General features: G+C 41.9%; 1 protein-coding gene across 2 annotated transcripts in view; it reads left to right on the forward strand.

Annotated features, from left to right (window-relative positions):
* GALK2 (galactokinase 2) overlaps window positions 1–14,327 on the forward strand; it is a 67,847-nt gene that overhangs the window by 6,758 nt on the left and 46,762 nt on the right. For both annotated transcript variants that reach the window (XM_070763238.1, XM_070763239.1), the window contains exons 4-5: window positions 952–1,042; window positions 10,628–10,774. In XM_070763238.1, the coding sequence (XP_070619339.1) occupies window positions 952–1,042; window positions 10,628–10,774 (238 nt within the window). The remainder of the gene's footprint in view (window positions 1–951; window positions 1,043–10,627; window positions 10,775–14,327) is intronic.

Raw genomic sequence — 14,327 nt, forward strand, 5'->3', positions numbered from 1 at the left:
CTTTGAGACTTGTGGACTTCCAACTCCCAGAATTCCTCCTCCAGTCATGTTAGATGGGGTAAATTAGAAGGCAAAAATGTCGTCTGGCGGGACCCAGGGGAAGAGCCTTCTTTGTGGCGGCCCCGGCCCTCTGGAATCAGCTCCCCACGGAGATTAGGACTGCCCCTGCCCTCCTTGCCTTTCGAAAGCTCCTGAAGACCCACCTATGTCGCCAGGCTTGGGGAAACTGATATACCCCAAACTATTATGATTTTATGTATGGTCTGTTAGGTTGTGTGATTGTTTCTTTTTTATAAGAAGGGTTTTAAATTGTTTTTTAACATTAGATTTGTACATGGTGTATTGTTCTTGTGAGGTGCTCCGAGTCGTTGTAGAGGGGCGGCATACAAATCTAATAAATAATAATAATAATAATAATAATAGTAATAATAATAAGAAGAAGAAGAAGAAGGAAGAAGAAGAAGAAGAAGAAGAAGAAGAAGAAGAAGAAGGAAGAAGAAGAAGAAGAAGAAGAAGAAGGAGGAGGAGGAGGAGGAGGAGGAGAGAGGGGAGGAGGAGGAGGAGGAGGAGGAGGAGGAGAAGAAGAAGAAGGAAGAAGAAGGAGGAGGAGGAGGAGGAGAGGGGAGGAGGAGGAGGAAGAAGAAGAAGGAAGAAGAAGAAGAAGAAGAAGAAGAAGAAGAAGAAGAAGAAGAAGAAGAAGAAGAAGAAGAAGAAGAAGAAGAAGAAGGGGGGTCATAAATCGGGACAATTGCTCACTTAGCAAGTGCCTTACTTAGCCACAGAAATTTGGGGCTCAAAATTTGGGTCATAAATGGAAACCTGCATTGGCAAAAAGAGAGGGGGGGAAAACTGATTCCTTTGCCAGCAGGTGGCGGTAGATATGTATGAGTGGCTTATGCGTAGCCGAGAATATTCTGAAACTATTTCGCTTTTCTCTTGTTTATTTCCCAGGCACTTCAGTACAGATGCCAATGACATCCAAATAAAGCCAGGAAAACCTTTGTGGCACAACTATTTCCTCTGTGGGTTCAAAGGAGTACAGGTGAAGTAACTTCAATTTTGCATCCTACCTTTGAAGCGTTCAGCAAAATGCAAAGCAGGATTCAAATGTTCTAATAGATGCATCGTGTATATATTTATACATTCAATATTTATACATTTGAATGTTTATAAAAATATTTATTTATTATTTATTGGATTTATATGCCTCCTGGTATCACCACCACTGTACCGTGTGTACCAAGTTTCTATATTAACTGTGTGTTTTATTCATAGGAGCTACTTAATAGATACCGTGTAGAATAGAATAGAATAGAATAGAATAGAATTTTTATTGGCCAAGTGTAATTGGACACACAAGGAATTTGTCTTGGTGCATATGCTCTCAGCATACATAAAATAAAATATACATTTGTCAAGAATCATATGGTACAACACTTAATGATTGTCATAGGGGTCAAATAAGCAACGAAGAAGCAATATTAATAAAAATCTTAGGATATAAGCAACAAGTTACAGTCATACAGTCAACATGGGAGGAAATGGGTGAAAGGAATGATGAGAAAAACTAGTAGAATAGAAGTGCAGATTTAGTAGAAAGTCTGACAGTGTTGAGGGAATTATTTGTTTAGTAGAGTGATGGCGTTCGGAAAAAACTGTTCTTGTGTCTAGTTGTCTTGGTGTGCAGTGCTCTGCAGCGACGTTTTGAGGGTAGGAGTTGAAACAATTTGTGTCCAGGATGTGAGGGGTCAGTAAATATTTCCCCCGCCCTCTTTTTGACTCGTGCAGTCTACAGGTCCTCAATGGAAGGCAGGTTGGCAGCAATTGTTTTTTCTGCAGTTCTGATTGTCCTCTGAAGTCTGTGTCGATCCTGTTGGGTTGCAGCACCAAACCAGACAGTTATAGAGGTGTAATGTTTAGTGTTGCAAACCGTAGCTCTTTTTTAGTGATCTAGACTTTTAAGTGCTGGCAAGGCGACTCAGTGGAAACATCAGTGCTACTTTTCACAATTCCTCTATACGGAATTATTTTGGGGAAAAAAAAAACCTAAGAAAAGCGTCCCGTGGCACAATCTGTTTATATTAAACGGAGCACATTACCCACTGCAAAGAAACATCCTGCCCGGCTCCATAAATAAAACAAAACAAAGCAAAAAAAAACCCTTCGGTTTTGAGTCACAGACCTTGTTCTCCCTCCATATACATATTCTGTAATAAATGTGAAAGTTTGACCCTAAAAGAATGTCTGTTAATCCATTTCTGGTTAAGAGTCTGATGGATTTCTCCCCTGTTGTGAAATTGTCAGAGGTGGCCCCACACAGCAAGTAGTTTGTGTGCCTAAAAGGAGATATTTTTTTTAAAATTAAAAAAATTGTGGGCAATTTAAGGGTGCAGAACATGTTTCACTTGATCTGTCTCTCTGTGCGTGTTGCAGGAATCTTGCTGTTGCTGTCTAATACTGGAAGTATGTCCAGAGGGTTTTCACCTTCTTACGAAAGGCCTTTCTGCAGATTGCCAGTTTTTCTTAGTAAATATAAGAAATGTGCAAACCTCAGAATTTGTAGCACTTGGATTCGATCAGGAGTGCCAAATGGATGTAGAAACAACAACAACACAAGAGCACGTAATAGATACAAAACAAATGTAAATCGCTCTAGGCTAGACTCCAGGTTGGCTGGGGTCTCCTTTGAGGGACGGACCCCGACAATGCAGCAGCTGCAACTTTCCCCAAGCAGGGAGTCCAGGGGGAAGGCATTTTGAAATTCCCTGATGTTTTCCTGTTAGCGACTACTTCACCTTTAACAACAACAACACAAGAGCAACGCAATAGATACAAACTGTTGTGGTTGGCTCTGGCCCACTTCCTGCCCCAGGGAATGTGGAGGTGGATGCAGGGGAAACTTCAATATGTCACAGGCCTGTGTTATTGCCGACAGAGTCAGTTCAGAGTTTAGTTTCCTCGGACGAAGAAGAAGGTGGGAGTGACTCAGCAGAGGGGGGCTTGGCACACAGCCCAGGCAGTCAATCTCCCTTATCTTCCATTGATTCAGATGAAGACGTTTTGGATCCACGCAAGTGCAGAATTATGCGTAGAAGAGACCAAGTAAGGACATATTACAGGAGATAAGAGCGGCCACTTGTGTTTGGGTGGGGCTCCAGTACCGTATTTTTCGCTCTATAAGACGCACCTGCTGATAAGACGCACCTAGATTTTAGAGGAGGAAAATAGAAAAAAAATATTTTGAGCCAAAAAGGGGAGAGGAAGAGAGGAAGGAGTGAAAGAAGGGAGTGAGGGAGGAAAGAAGGGAGGAAGGAAAAGGAAAGCAAGAAATGGAGGGAGGAAAGGAAGGAAGGAAAGAAAGAAAGAAAGAAAGAAAGAAAGAAAGAAAGAAAGAAAGAGGGAAGGAACAGGAACAGAGGAAGGAAGCAAGGAAACTTATGAAAGGGGAGAGTAAGAGAGGAAGGACTGAAGGGAGGGAGGGAGGGAAGAAGGTAGGAAGGAGAAAGAAAAGAAGAAATAGAGGAAGGGAAGGTAAAAGAGAGAAAGAAAAAGAGCAAGAAAGAAAGCAAGAAAGAGAAAGAAAATGAAAGAGAAATAAAAATAGAGAGGGGGAATGAAAGAAATGGAAGGAGGGAAGGAAGGAGAGAAAGCAAGAGAAAGAAAGAAAGCAAGAGAAAGAAAAAAGAATGAAAGAGCAAGAGAGCAAGAGAGAAAAAGAAAGAAAGAAAGAAAGAAAGAAAGGCAACTTCAAAGAAAGGCTCACTGAGCATCTCTCACTCTCTCTCTTTCTATCCCTCTTTCTTTCTTTCTCTTCCTTTCTCTCTCTCCTCTTCCTTTATCTCCTCTCTCTCCCTCCCTCTCTTTCTCTCCCCCCTCTCTCCCCCTTTCCCTCTCTCTTTCTCTCTCTCCTCTCTTGCTATCTCTCCCCCTCTCCCTCTCTCTTTCTCTCCCCCCTTTCCCTCTCTCTTTCTCTCTCTCCCTCTCTTGCTAGCTCTCCCCCCTCTCCCACTCTCTTTCTCCCTCTCCCTCTCCCCCTCTCTCTTTCTCTCTCTCCCCCCCTTTCTCTCCCTCTCTCTTTCTCACTATCTTGCTGTCTGTTGCTCTCACTCACTCTCGTTCTCCGTTCTTCTTAGCGGTGACGCGCGCACGCCCTGCCCGCCTCACCTTTGCCGAGAGCTCTCAGCAAGGGGTTGTAGGAGAGGCGGGGCCGGCGGCAAAGGCGATATTCAATGTCGGGGGAGAACGGGTGGTTGCACGCGTTCCCTATCTCCCTGCTAGCCCACTCGGAATATTCAAAATAAGAAAAACCTTCGCCGGCAAAGGCTTTTCTTATTTTGAATATTCCGAGTGGGCTAGCAGGGAGATAGGGAACGCGCCAGCCGCCCGTGCGCCCCCGACATTGAATATCGCCTTCGCCGGCCTCCGCTGACAAAAGCCTTTGCCGGCATTTCCTCTCGGCACAGCGGCGGGCGGAGAGAAGGAAGGGGGGGCAGCGGCGTCCCTCCTGGCCTTGGCGGGCCGCCCGACCCTCCCCACCTCCTGCAAACGCGGCGGGCGGCGGGGGGAGAGCGAGGAGCCGGTTCCGGCGGGCGCGGGGCTTGGCTGGCTGGCTGGCGTGGGGAGCGCCGCTGGTGGTGAGGAGGGAGACCCTCCTCCGGGAGGGAGGGGGCCAGGCAGCAGCTAGCCAGCCAGCCGGCGGGATGGCACTTCGGAGTTCGCAGCCTCCCCCCCCCCCCACCCTGCCTGCATCTTCGCTCCATAAGACGAGGCTGATTTTTCTTCCTACTTTGGGAGGAAAAAAACTGCGTCTTATGGAGCGAAAAATACGTAGGGCTGCTGCTATAAATAGCAGCATGTGGGTTTGGTCGTTGTCAAAGAGTACCTGATCGCAGTTCGTCAGGAATCCTGGGTTGCTGGTTTCTGGACTTTGCTTGTTGATTTTTCACGCCTTTGAAAACAAAGCAGAGCAACGTGTGTGTGTGATTGTGTGTTTGTGTGTGTGTGTGTCTCACTTCCTTGGAAGAAGAAGGGGTGTGAAGTTTCTTCACAGCTGCTAGCTAAGTACTTAATGACTGTTTAAGGTTAATTGTACAGACTACCCAGTTGTTTTGGGACCAGTGCTTAGTTTATTTTGAATTTTGGGATAAAGAACATTGTTTTGAATTTTCAAATGTGTGCGTGTCTGAAATTTGTACCCTTGAATTTTTGGGAGCCTCCTACCAGAGAGCCCGGCAGAACACAAACTAAATGTAAATCGCTCCAAACTAGACGGCAGAAAATAGGATTCTGTTGTTTCTTCCCCCAATCCCAAAATCTTCAAACTTACACTATCTAAAATAGACCTCTCCCCTTTTCTAAGAGGTCTGTAAGGGGTGTGCATAAGTGCACCTTCGTGCCTAAAGTCCCTGTCCTACTGTCTTTTTTATCCTTTCTGTCTCTACTTTATACTTATGTCATGTTAACACATACTACAATACTATACTTGTATGACAAATAGATAAATAAATAAAATAAAGAAATAAGTTTTGTCGGGACATCATATAAAGCTTTGGAATTTGGAGGTTCCGTTGAGCAGAGTTAAGGCAATGAACAGTTTGGGCCTCCAAGGTTTTCCCACAGTGTTTGAAACCTCAATAACTTTTAAGATGTGCGGAGTTCAGCTCCCAGAATTCCCCAAGCGGTGGACATTGAGGACACTCTATGCCAGAGGTCCCCAAACTTGGTAACTTTAAGACTTGTGGACTTCAACTCCCAGAACAGGAATGTAAAACCATGAATACAGCTTTTTTCTCTGCTTCCTATGAAATACAGGTGAAATGTATTTGTAGTTTTTAATTTATAAAAGGTGCTTCATATGCACCGCAAGTTCTAAAACCAGGGGTCCCCAAACTTGGCAACTTTAAGACTTGTGGACTTCAACGCTCAGAATTCTGGGAGTTGAAGTCCACAAGTCTTCAGAGAACTAGTGTTGGACTCCCAGAATTCTTAGCCTGTGTGATCGTTGCTGAGAATTCTGGAAGTTCAATTTTCCACAGATATATCAAACTTTGAAGCAGAAAGCTTTCTACTTTGTACCACGGTGCTTTAGATCAACATAGATCAGAGTTTTCTAATGTGAGCCACTTTAAGACATGTGGACTTTAGCTCCCAGAACCCTTGATCTAAAGTAGTGTTTCGCTGGCTGGGGAATTCTGGGAATTGAAGTCCAAATATCTTCAAGTGGCCAAGGTGGCCAAGGTTGGGAAAGACTGATTCTGTAAACCACTTAGAGAGGGCTGTAAAGCACTGTAAAGGAGTATATAAGTTTAAGTGCCCTTCCTTCCTTCCTTCCTTCCTTCCTTCCTTCCTTCCTTCCTTCCTTCCTTCCTTCCTTCCTGTTAGAAGGTAATACTGCAGGCTAATAATGCTGACTGCCAGCAGTTTGATATTGATCGGCTCAAGGTTGACTCAGCTTTCCATCTTTCAATAAAATGAGGACCTAGATTGTTGGGGGCAAGATGATGGCTCTGGAAACCGCTTAGAAAGGGCTGTAAAAGGGCTGTAATACATAGGGTTTTTAGGTATAGTTTTGTTTAATGTATTAGATTTGTACTGTATGCTGTGTTTTTATATTTACTCTGTGAACCGGCCAGAGGTTTTGGAGAAGGGAGGCATACAAATCTAAATAATAATAATAATAATAATAATAATAATAATAATAATAATAATAATAATAAAGTCTAAGTGCTATTGCTGTTGCAGTTATACTATAATTTGCAATCAAGTTCAGCCCTGTAGTCTTTTTTTTTAAATAAAAATGCCTGCCAACAGCTATATCTGTTTTCTAAGTGTAGTATTAATTATCCTCCCCGGGTTCAGATCTGCAGTTGATTTTATTGTTCAGCCCCCAGAAAGCACCACACAATTACAACGTTCTCCAAAAGCTGTCTTCAGGAAATATATGGAGGCTGATGATTGGGTCTAGGCATCCAGCCACCAGCCTCAGCTGCAGGTTTTATGCTGCGTTTCTTGGGATGCTGAGTGTAACACATTTTTCTACTTAATTTGACATTTCATATTTAAATGACTTAAGTCACATTGGGAACGAAAATCAGGTAGATTAATGGAAAGAAAGGCAGGCAAGTTGCATGCGATTTTCAGGAAATCACATGAGAAAATTTCCTCGAAATATTCTTTTAAAATAAAGTCCCCATCCAGGCCAAAACAGCTTCCATTGGTTCCATTCCATCTGCAATGGTAATAGAAACATAGAAACATAGAAGTCTGACGGCAGAAAAAGACCTCCTGGTCCATCTGGTCTGCCCTTATACTATTTTCTGCATTTTATCTTAGGATGGATATATGTTTATCCCAGGCATGTTTAAATTCAGTTACTGTGGATTTATCTACCACGTCTGCTGGAAGTTTGTTCCAAGGATCTACTACTCTTTCAGTAAAATAATATTTTCTCATGTTGCCTTTGATCTTTCCCCCAACTAACTTCAGATTGTGTCTCCTTGTTCTTGTGTTCACTTTCCTATTAAAAACACTTCCCTCTTGGACCTTATTTAACCCTTTAATATATTTAAATGTTTCGATCATGTCCCCCCTTTTCCTTCTGTCCTCCAGAAGGAAAAGGGGGGAAGTAATAAAAATAAAGATCCGATATACAGTGATACCTCGTCTTACAAACGCCTTGTCATACAAACTTTTCGAGATACAAACCCAGGGTTTCAGATTTTTTTGCCTCTTCTTACAAACTATTTTCACCTTACAAACCCACTGCCGCTGCTGGGATGCCCCATCTTCGGACTTCCATTGCCAGCGAAGCACCCGTTTTTGCGCTGCTGGGATTCCCCTGAGGCTCCCCTCCATGGGAAACCCCACCTCCGGACGTCCGTGTTTTTGTAATGTTGCAGGGGAATCCCAGCATTGCAAAAACGGGCGCTTCACTGGCAATGGAAGTCTGGAGGGGGGGTTCCCAGCGAGGGGAGCCTCAGTGAAATCGCAGCATCGCAAAAACACAGAGGTCCGGAGATGGGGTTTCGAGGACTTCGGTGTTTTTGCGACGCTGCGATTTCACTGATGCTCCCTTTGCTGGGAAACCCCACCTCCAGACCTCTATTTCCAGCGAAGCGCTCGTTTTTGCAATGCTGGGATTCCCCTGCTGAGATTCCCCTGCAGCATCGCAAAAGCATAGAAGTCCGGAGGTGGGGTTTCCCATGGAGGGGAGCCTTGGGGGAATCCCAGCAGCGCAAAAACGGGCGCTTCGGCTGGCAAAAGGGATGAATTTTGGGCTTGCACGCATTAATCGCTTTTCCATTGATTCCTATGGGAAACATTTTTTCGTCTTACAAACTTTTCACCTTAAGAACCTCGTCCCGGAACCAATTAAGTTTGTAAGACAAGGTATCACTGTACTTTTCTTAGGAATCAGAAATACACGTCAACACCCCCCCCCCCCCCCCAGAGCAAGCGATTACAGTTTCCAAACATTTGAGGTCAGGAATGTAAGAGATTTTTTAGCTTCCAAGCTTGGCTTTCAGCTTATAGAGAGAAAAACAATGCAGCCAAAAATAGGGAAGAAATTGTTTTATGGAATGACGCAGTTGATAAGAGCAAAGTAGTAAGGAGGAGAGCAATGGCCATCAAGCTTCCTGGCTAAATTAAAACAGACACAAAAGGTCACGTTCTACTAATGGCAAGACAGCATAGACAGCAATTACTGTCTTCTGGATTGGCCACTAAAATAACTTAAGACATTTGAAGAGCAGATATCTAATCTTGCTGGAGAAGACTCCTGCGAATCCTTTGGACGGCAAGGCGATCCAACCGGTCAGTCCCAGAGGAGATCAACCCTGACTGCTCTTTAGGAGGCCAGATCTTGAAGATGAAACTCAAATACTTTGGCCACCTAATGAGAAGGAAGGGCTCACTGGAGAAGGGCCCGATGCTGGGAACGATGGAGGGCAAAAGAAGAAGGGGACGGCAGAGAAGGAGGTGGCTGGAGGGAGTCACTAAAACATAGAAACATGGAGGATTGACGGCAGAAAAAGACCTCATGGTCCATCTACTCTATCCTTATACTATTTCTTGTATTTTATCTTAGGATGGATCTATGTTTATCCAGGGCATGTTTAAATTCAGTTACTGTGGATTTACCAACCACATCTGCTGGAAGTTTGTTCCAAGCATCTACTCTTTTTTACCCCCTCATTCTTAGGCTGCTTGAAAATTCCTTTGGACAACGTTCTTAAACTCGTGGGTGGGCTGCTGGAGGTTCGCAGGGGCTCGGGCAGACTAGATGGACCAGGAGGTCTTTTTCTGCTGTCAATCTTCTATGTTTCTATGTTTCTAAAAATAAATTTGTTTGTTTGTTTATTTGTTTGTTTGTTTGTTTATTTATTTATCTATTTATCTATTTATTTATCTATGCCGCCCAATCCCGAAGATTGACTTACAACAATATAAAATTACAAGTACAATAAAAAGAAGTCAAATATACAGTCTAAAACTATAAAGATTTTTAAAAACCATAATATTTTTAAACGTAAAAATATTGCTTGTTTAGGAAGAAATTTTTTCAGGAAGCTAGAAAACAGATTTTAGCCATATAAATGACCTCATGAGGCAACCCTTGCTTGTTTTAAGGAATCTGACTCAATTACATTCTGGGCCTGCCTACCTCTCTGAAAACTGGTCCAGATTGCTACGTACGTCCTGCTCAGGAAGCCGTGAAAAAAACTATGTACAGTGTTCCCTCGATTTTTGCGGGTTCGAACTTCGCGAAAAGTCTATACCGTGGTTTTTCAAATATATTAATTAAAAAATACTTTGCAGGTTTTTTCACTACTGTATACCACGTCTTTTTCTGCCTGATGACGTCATATGTCATCGTCAAACTTTTGTCTGCCTTTAATAAATATATATTTTTAATAAACTTTAATAAATAAACATGGTGAGTAATAATCTGAATGGTTGCTAAGGGAATCGGAAATTGCAATTTAGGGGCTTAAAGTCTTAAGGGATGGCTAGTGATACTGTTCATAGCCAAAAATAGTGTATTTACTTCTGCATCTCTACTTCGCGGAAATTCGACTTTCGCGGTCGGTCTCAGAACGCATCCCCCGCGGAAATTGAGGGAACACTGTATCTGTGTGTATGCGCATATATACATACACATACAGATAAATCCTCGATTTATTATCACAACTGAGCTCAAAATTTCCCTTGCTGAGCGAGACAGTTACTAAGCGTTTTTTGCCTCATTTTACGATCTTTCTCGCCACAGTTGTTAAGAGAATCACGGCAGTTGTTAAGTTGTTATTTGGTTGCTAAGTGAATCTGCCTTCCCCGTTGACTTTGCCAGGAGGTCACAAAAGGGGATCACATGACCCCGAGACATGACGACCATCAAAAATGTGAGTCAGTTTGCCGACAGTGTGAATTTTGATCATAGGGACGCGGCAGTAACGTGTGAAAAACGGTAATAAGTCATTTTTCTCCAATGCTGTTGAAATGGTCACCAAATGATCTGTTGTAAGCCGAGGACATCTTGTAGTAGGAAAACCAGCTTTCCTTGACTCATGAAGAAGACAGCGGTTTAATTCTTCTGAAACAGTGAAATCAATTTATTTTGTATTTTCAGGATCACTTCAGTCTGAAGAACCCGAGTGGAATGAACTGCCTTGTGCAAGGCACAATTCCTCCAAGTTCCGGTTTATCGAGCTCCAGTGCTTTGGTCTGCTGTGCGGCACTCGCGACTCTCGTGGCCAACGGCAAGACCCTTACAAAGGTAAGATGGCATTGGGCCAGAATACATCCGGAACCGCCTTCTACCGCACGAATCCCAGCAGCCAATAAAGTCCCACAGAGTTGGCCTTCTCCGGGTCCCGTCGACCAAACAATGTCGTTTGGCGGGCCTCAGGGGAAGAGCCTTCTCTGTGGCGGCCCCGGCCCTCTGGAACCAACTCCCCCCAGAGATTAGAACGGCCCCCACCCTCCTTGTCTTTCGCAAATTACTTAAGACCCACCTTTGTCGCCAGGCATGGGGGAGTTAAGTTATCCTTTCCCCCTAGGATATTACAAGTTATGCATGGTATGTCTGTGTGTAGGTTTGGTTTTTTATAATAAGGATTTTTTAGTTGTTTTTATTAATTGGATTGTTCATGTTGTTTTACCACTGTTGTTAGCCGCCCCGAGTCTGTGGAGAGGGGCGGCATACAAATCCAATAAATAATAATAATAATAATAATAATAATAATAATAATAATAATAACAATAAGATGGGAAGGGTTGACCATGCTCTCCAACAGGCCCTGAAAATTGAAGCTGGTGCATTGACATAACTTTTTTTTAATTAAAATAATTTATTTATTAAATTAATAAAAAAGAAGGGAGTATAAACAAGAAAAGAAGAGGGGAGGGGGGGAAAGATACAGAAACAAATAGTTTAGGAAAATAGTAGAATTATTACATAGTAATACATAAAAAATTTTATCTCAATAATCTATTTCTCAAACTATGTAGGTAAAAAATATCTTTGTCATTACCGTATATATCTTATGTTGTGTTTATAATTCATACATTTAGTTTCCAATGCGTATATATATATATTGGTTAGTGGAAAGTAATTTGTGAAAAAGGAAAACCAGTAAAGAAGAATATAGGTATGTCTGCTTAAAAATGGGTTTTTTTTAACTATTTTAAATTTTAAATTGTAAATTATTAGATTTGTCAGGAACTGTTTTTATTGTGTTGTGAGCCGCCCCGAGTCTACGGAGAGGGGCGGCATACAAATCTAATAAATAAATAAATAAATAATTAAGGAAAGGAAATGTATTGATATTCTACTAGAGTAGTTGAAGAAAATTGAGATTTGTTTAAAGAAGAAAAGAGTAAGAAATAGTGAGGGGTAAATTTGCGTGTGATGCAGACGTTTTTAGATGATACGACATAGTATAGTAAGAAGATAGGGGGTGTATATTTTACAAAAGAAATTCTCAAAACTACGAATTGTTTCCACGATTAGTAGTTGGGGAGTTTACCTTCGAAGTAGACCGATGGAAATTTTGAGAGTGCGTCGTGGGGTCTGACTCAAACGGCTGTTTAAAATAGTGTATTTTTTTGGAATGTAACACCTCCCTCCCCAAAAGAGGGTACAAATTTGGGTGCGTCTTATACACCAAATGTAGCCCAGTCAAGCCTCTCAAATGGAGGTTTCAGAGGCTGGGAAAAAACCTCTGAAATTGAGTTTTCATAGGCTGGAAAAATGCTTCTGAAATGGAGGTTTTACAAAATTGAACGGGTCCAAAGACGGGCTACAAGAATGGCGGAAGGTCTTAAGCATAAAACATATCAGGAAAGACTTCATGAACTCAATCTGTAGAGTCTGGAGGACAGAAGGAAAAGGGGGGACATGATCGAAACATTTAAATATGTCAAAGGGTTAAATAAGGTTCAGGAGGGAAGTGTTTTTAATAGGAAAGTGAACACAAGAACAAGGGGACACAATCTGAAGTTAGTTGGGGGAAAGATCAAAAGCAACATGAGAAAATATTATTTTACTGAAAGAGTAGTAGATCCTTGGAACAAACTTCCAGCAGACGTGGTTGGTAAATCCACAGTAACTGAATTTAAACATGCCTGAGATAAACATATATCCATCCTAAGATAAAATACAGAAAATAGTATAAGGGCAGACTAGATGGACCAGGAGGTCTTTTTCTGCCGTCAGACTTCTACGTTTCTATGTTTCTATTACCATTGCAGATGGAATGGAACCAATGGAAGCTGTTTTGGCTTGGATGGGGATTTTATTTTAAAAGAATATTTCGAGGAAATTTTCTCATGTGATTTCCTGAAAATCGCATGCAACTTGCCTGCCTTTCTTTCCATTAATCTACCTGATTTTCATTCCCAATATGACTTAAGTCATTTAAATATGAAATGTCAAATCCTTGGAACAAACTTCCAGCAGACGTGGTTGGTAAATCCACAGTAACTGAATTGAAACATGCCTGGGATAAACATATATCCATCCTAAGATAAAAATACAGGAAATAGTATAAGGGCAGACTAGATGGACCATGAGGTCTATTTCTGCCGTCAGTCTTCTATATTTCTATGTTTCTATGAGGTTTCACAAGCTGGAAAAAAGCCTCTGAAATGAAGGTACAACAGGCTGGGAAAATGCTTCCGAAATGGAGGTTTCACAGGCTGGAAAAAGTAAGGCACAGAGCTGACAACCAACGAACCTGTTGCTAAAGTTCACCTCTCCAAAAAGCTGAGGCCATCCACCCCCACAATCATCTTTTTTTCTTATTTTCCTCCCCCAAAATTAAGGTGTGTTTTATACTCCAGTGCGTCTTATAATCCGAAAAGTACGGTAGATGGTTACTATAATTATTTGTATCCTTTTGAGGGTTCTTCCAAAATGCAATGCAAATAAATGGTAAATAAAAAGGCAGTAAATGTTTGACAGCAAATCTTGTCATGTTTTGGATTCATCCCCCACCCACCAGGGTAATGAATGTCCCTTGGGTGGGTGGAGGATGGAAGGGAGAGAAGAATCTAGCTGGACCAGGTTGTAGGGTTGATGGACTGTTGTAGTCTTCAACCTTCCAATTTATTGAGGTTTATTGAACCTTCCAGTATTATCGAGATGAGTCTCTCATGTCCCAAAAGGTACTGTTCATCTGGACTTTCTTGGGTCTTTTTTCAAAGACTATTTGTCCCAAAGATTGGTACTGCCCCACCACCCTCCTCGCCTTTCGTAAGAAGTTGAAAACCCATCTATGCTGCCAAGCTTGGGGTCACTAGACTCTAGCTTCTGGTCGACGAGTGTGATGTATGCTTGTTGTTTGAATGTGAATGAATGACTTTTAATGTTCCACGGTTTTTAGAATAGTTAATTATATTAATTGGATTTTAGATATTTACATTGTATAATGTTTTTTTTTTAATATGTTGCGAGCCGTCCCAAGTCCTCAGAGAGGGATAGCATACAAGATAAACAAAGGAAGGAAGGAAGGAAGGAAGGAAGGAAGGAAGGAAGGAAGGAAGGAAGGAAATAAGGAAGGAAATAAGGAAGAAAGGAAGGAAAGCCGCCCCGAGTTTTCGGAGAGGGGCGGCATATAAATCCAATAAATGAAATGAAATGAAATAAGAAAGGAAGGAAATAAGGAAGAAAGGAAATAAGGAAGGAAGGAAGGAAGGAAGGAAGGAAGGAAGGAAGGAAGGAAGGAAGGAAGTGCAGGGATAAATCTCTGTGGAGATTCTCAATCATCCAGATCATGGTTATTAAAAACCAAGTTTCTATGTTATTATTATTATTTATTATTATTTAT

Source organism: Erythrolamprus reginae, chromosome 10 (assembly GCF_031021105.1).
Source record: "Erythrolamprus reginae isolate rEryReg1 chromosome 10, rEryReg1.hap1, whole genome shotgun sequence".
NCBI classification, from domain to species: domain Eukaryota; kingdom Metazoa; phylum Chordata; class Lepidosauria; order Squamata; family Dipsadidae; genus Erythrolamprus; species Erythrolamprus reginae.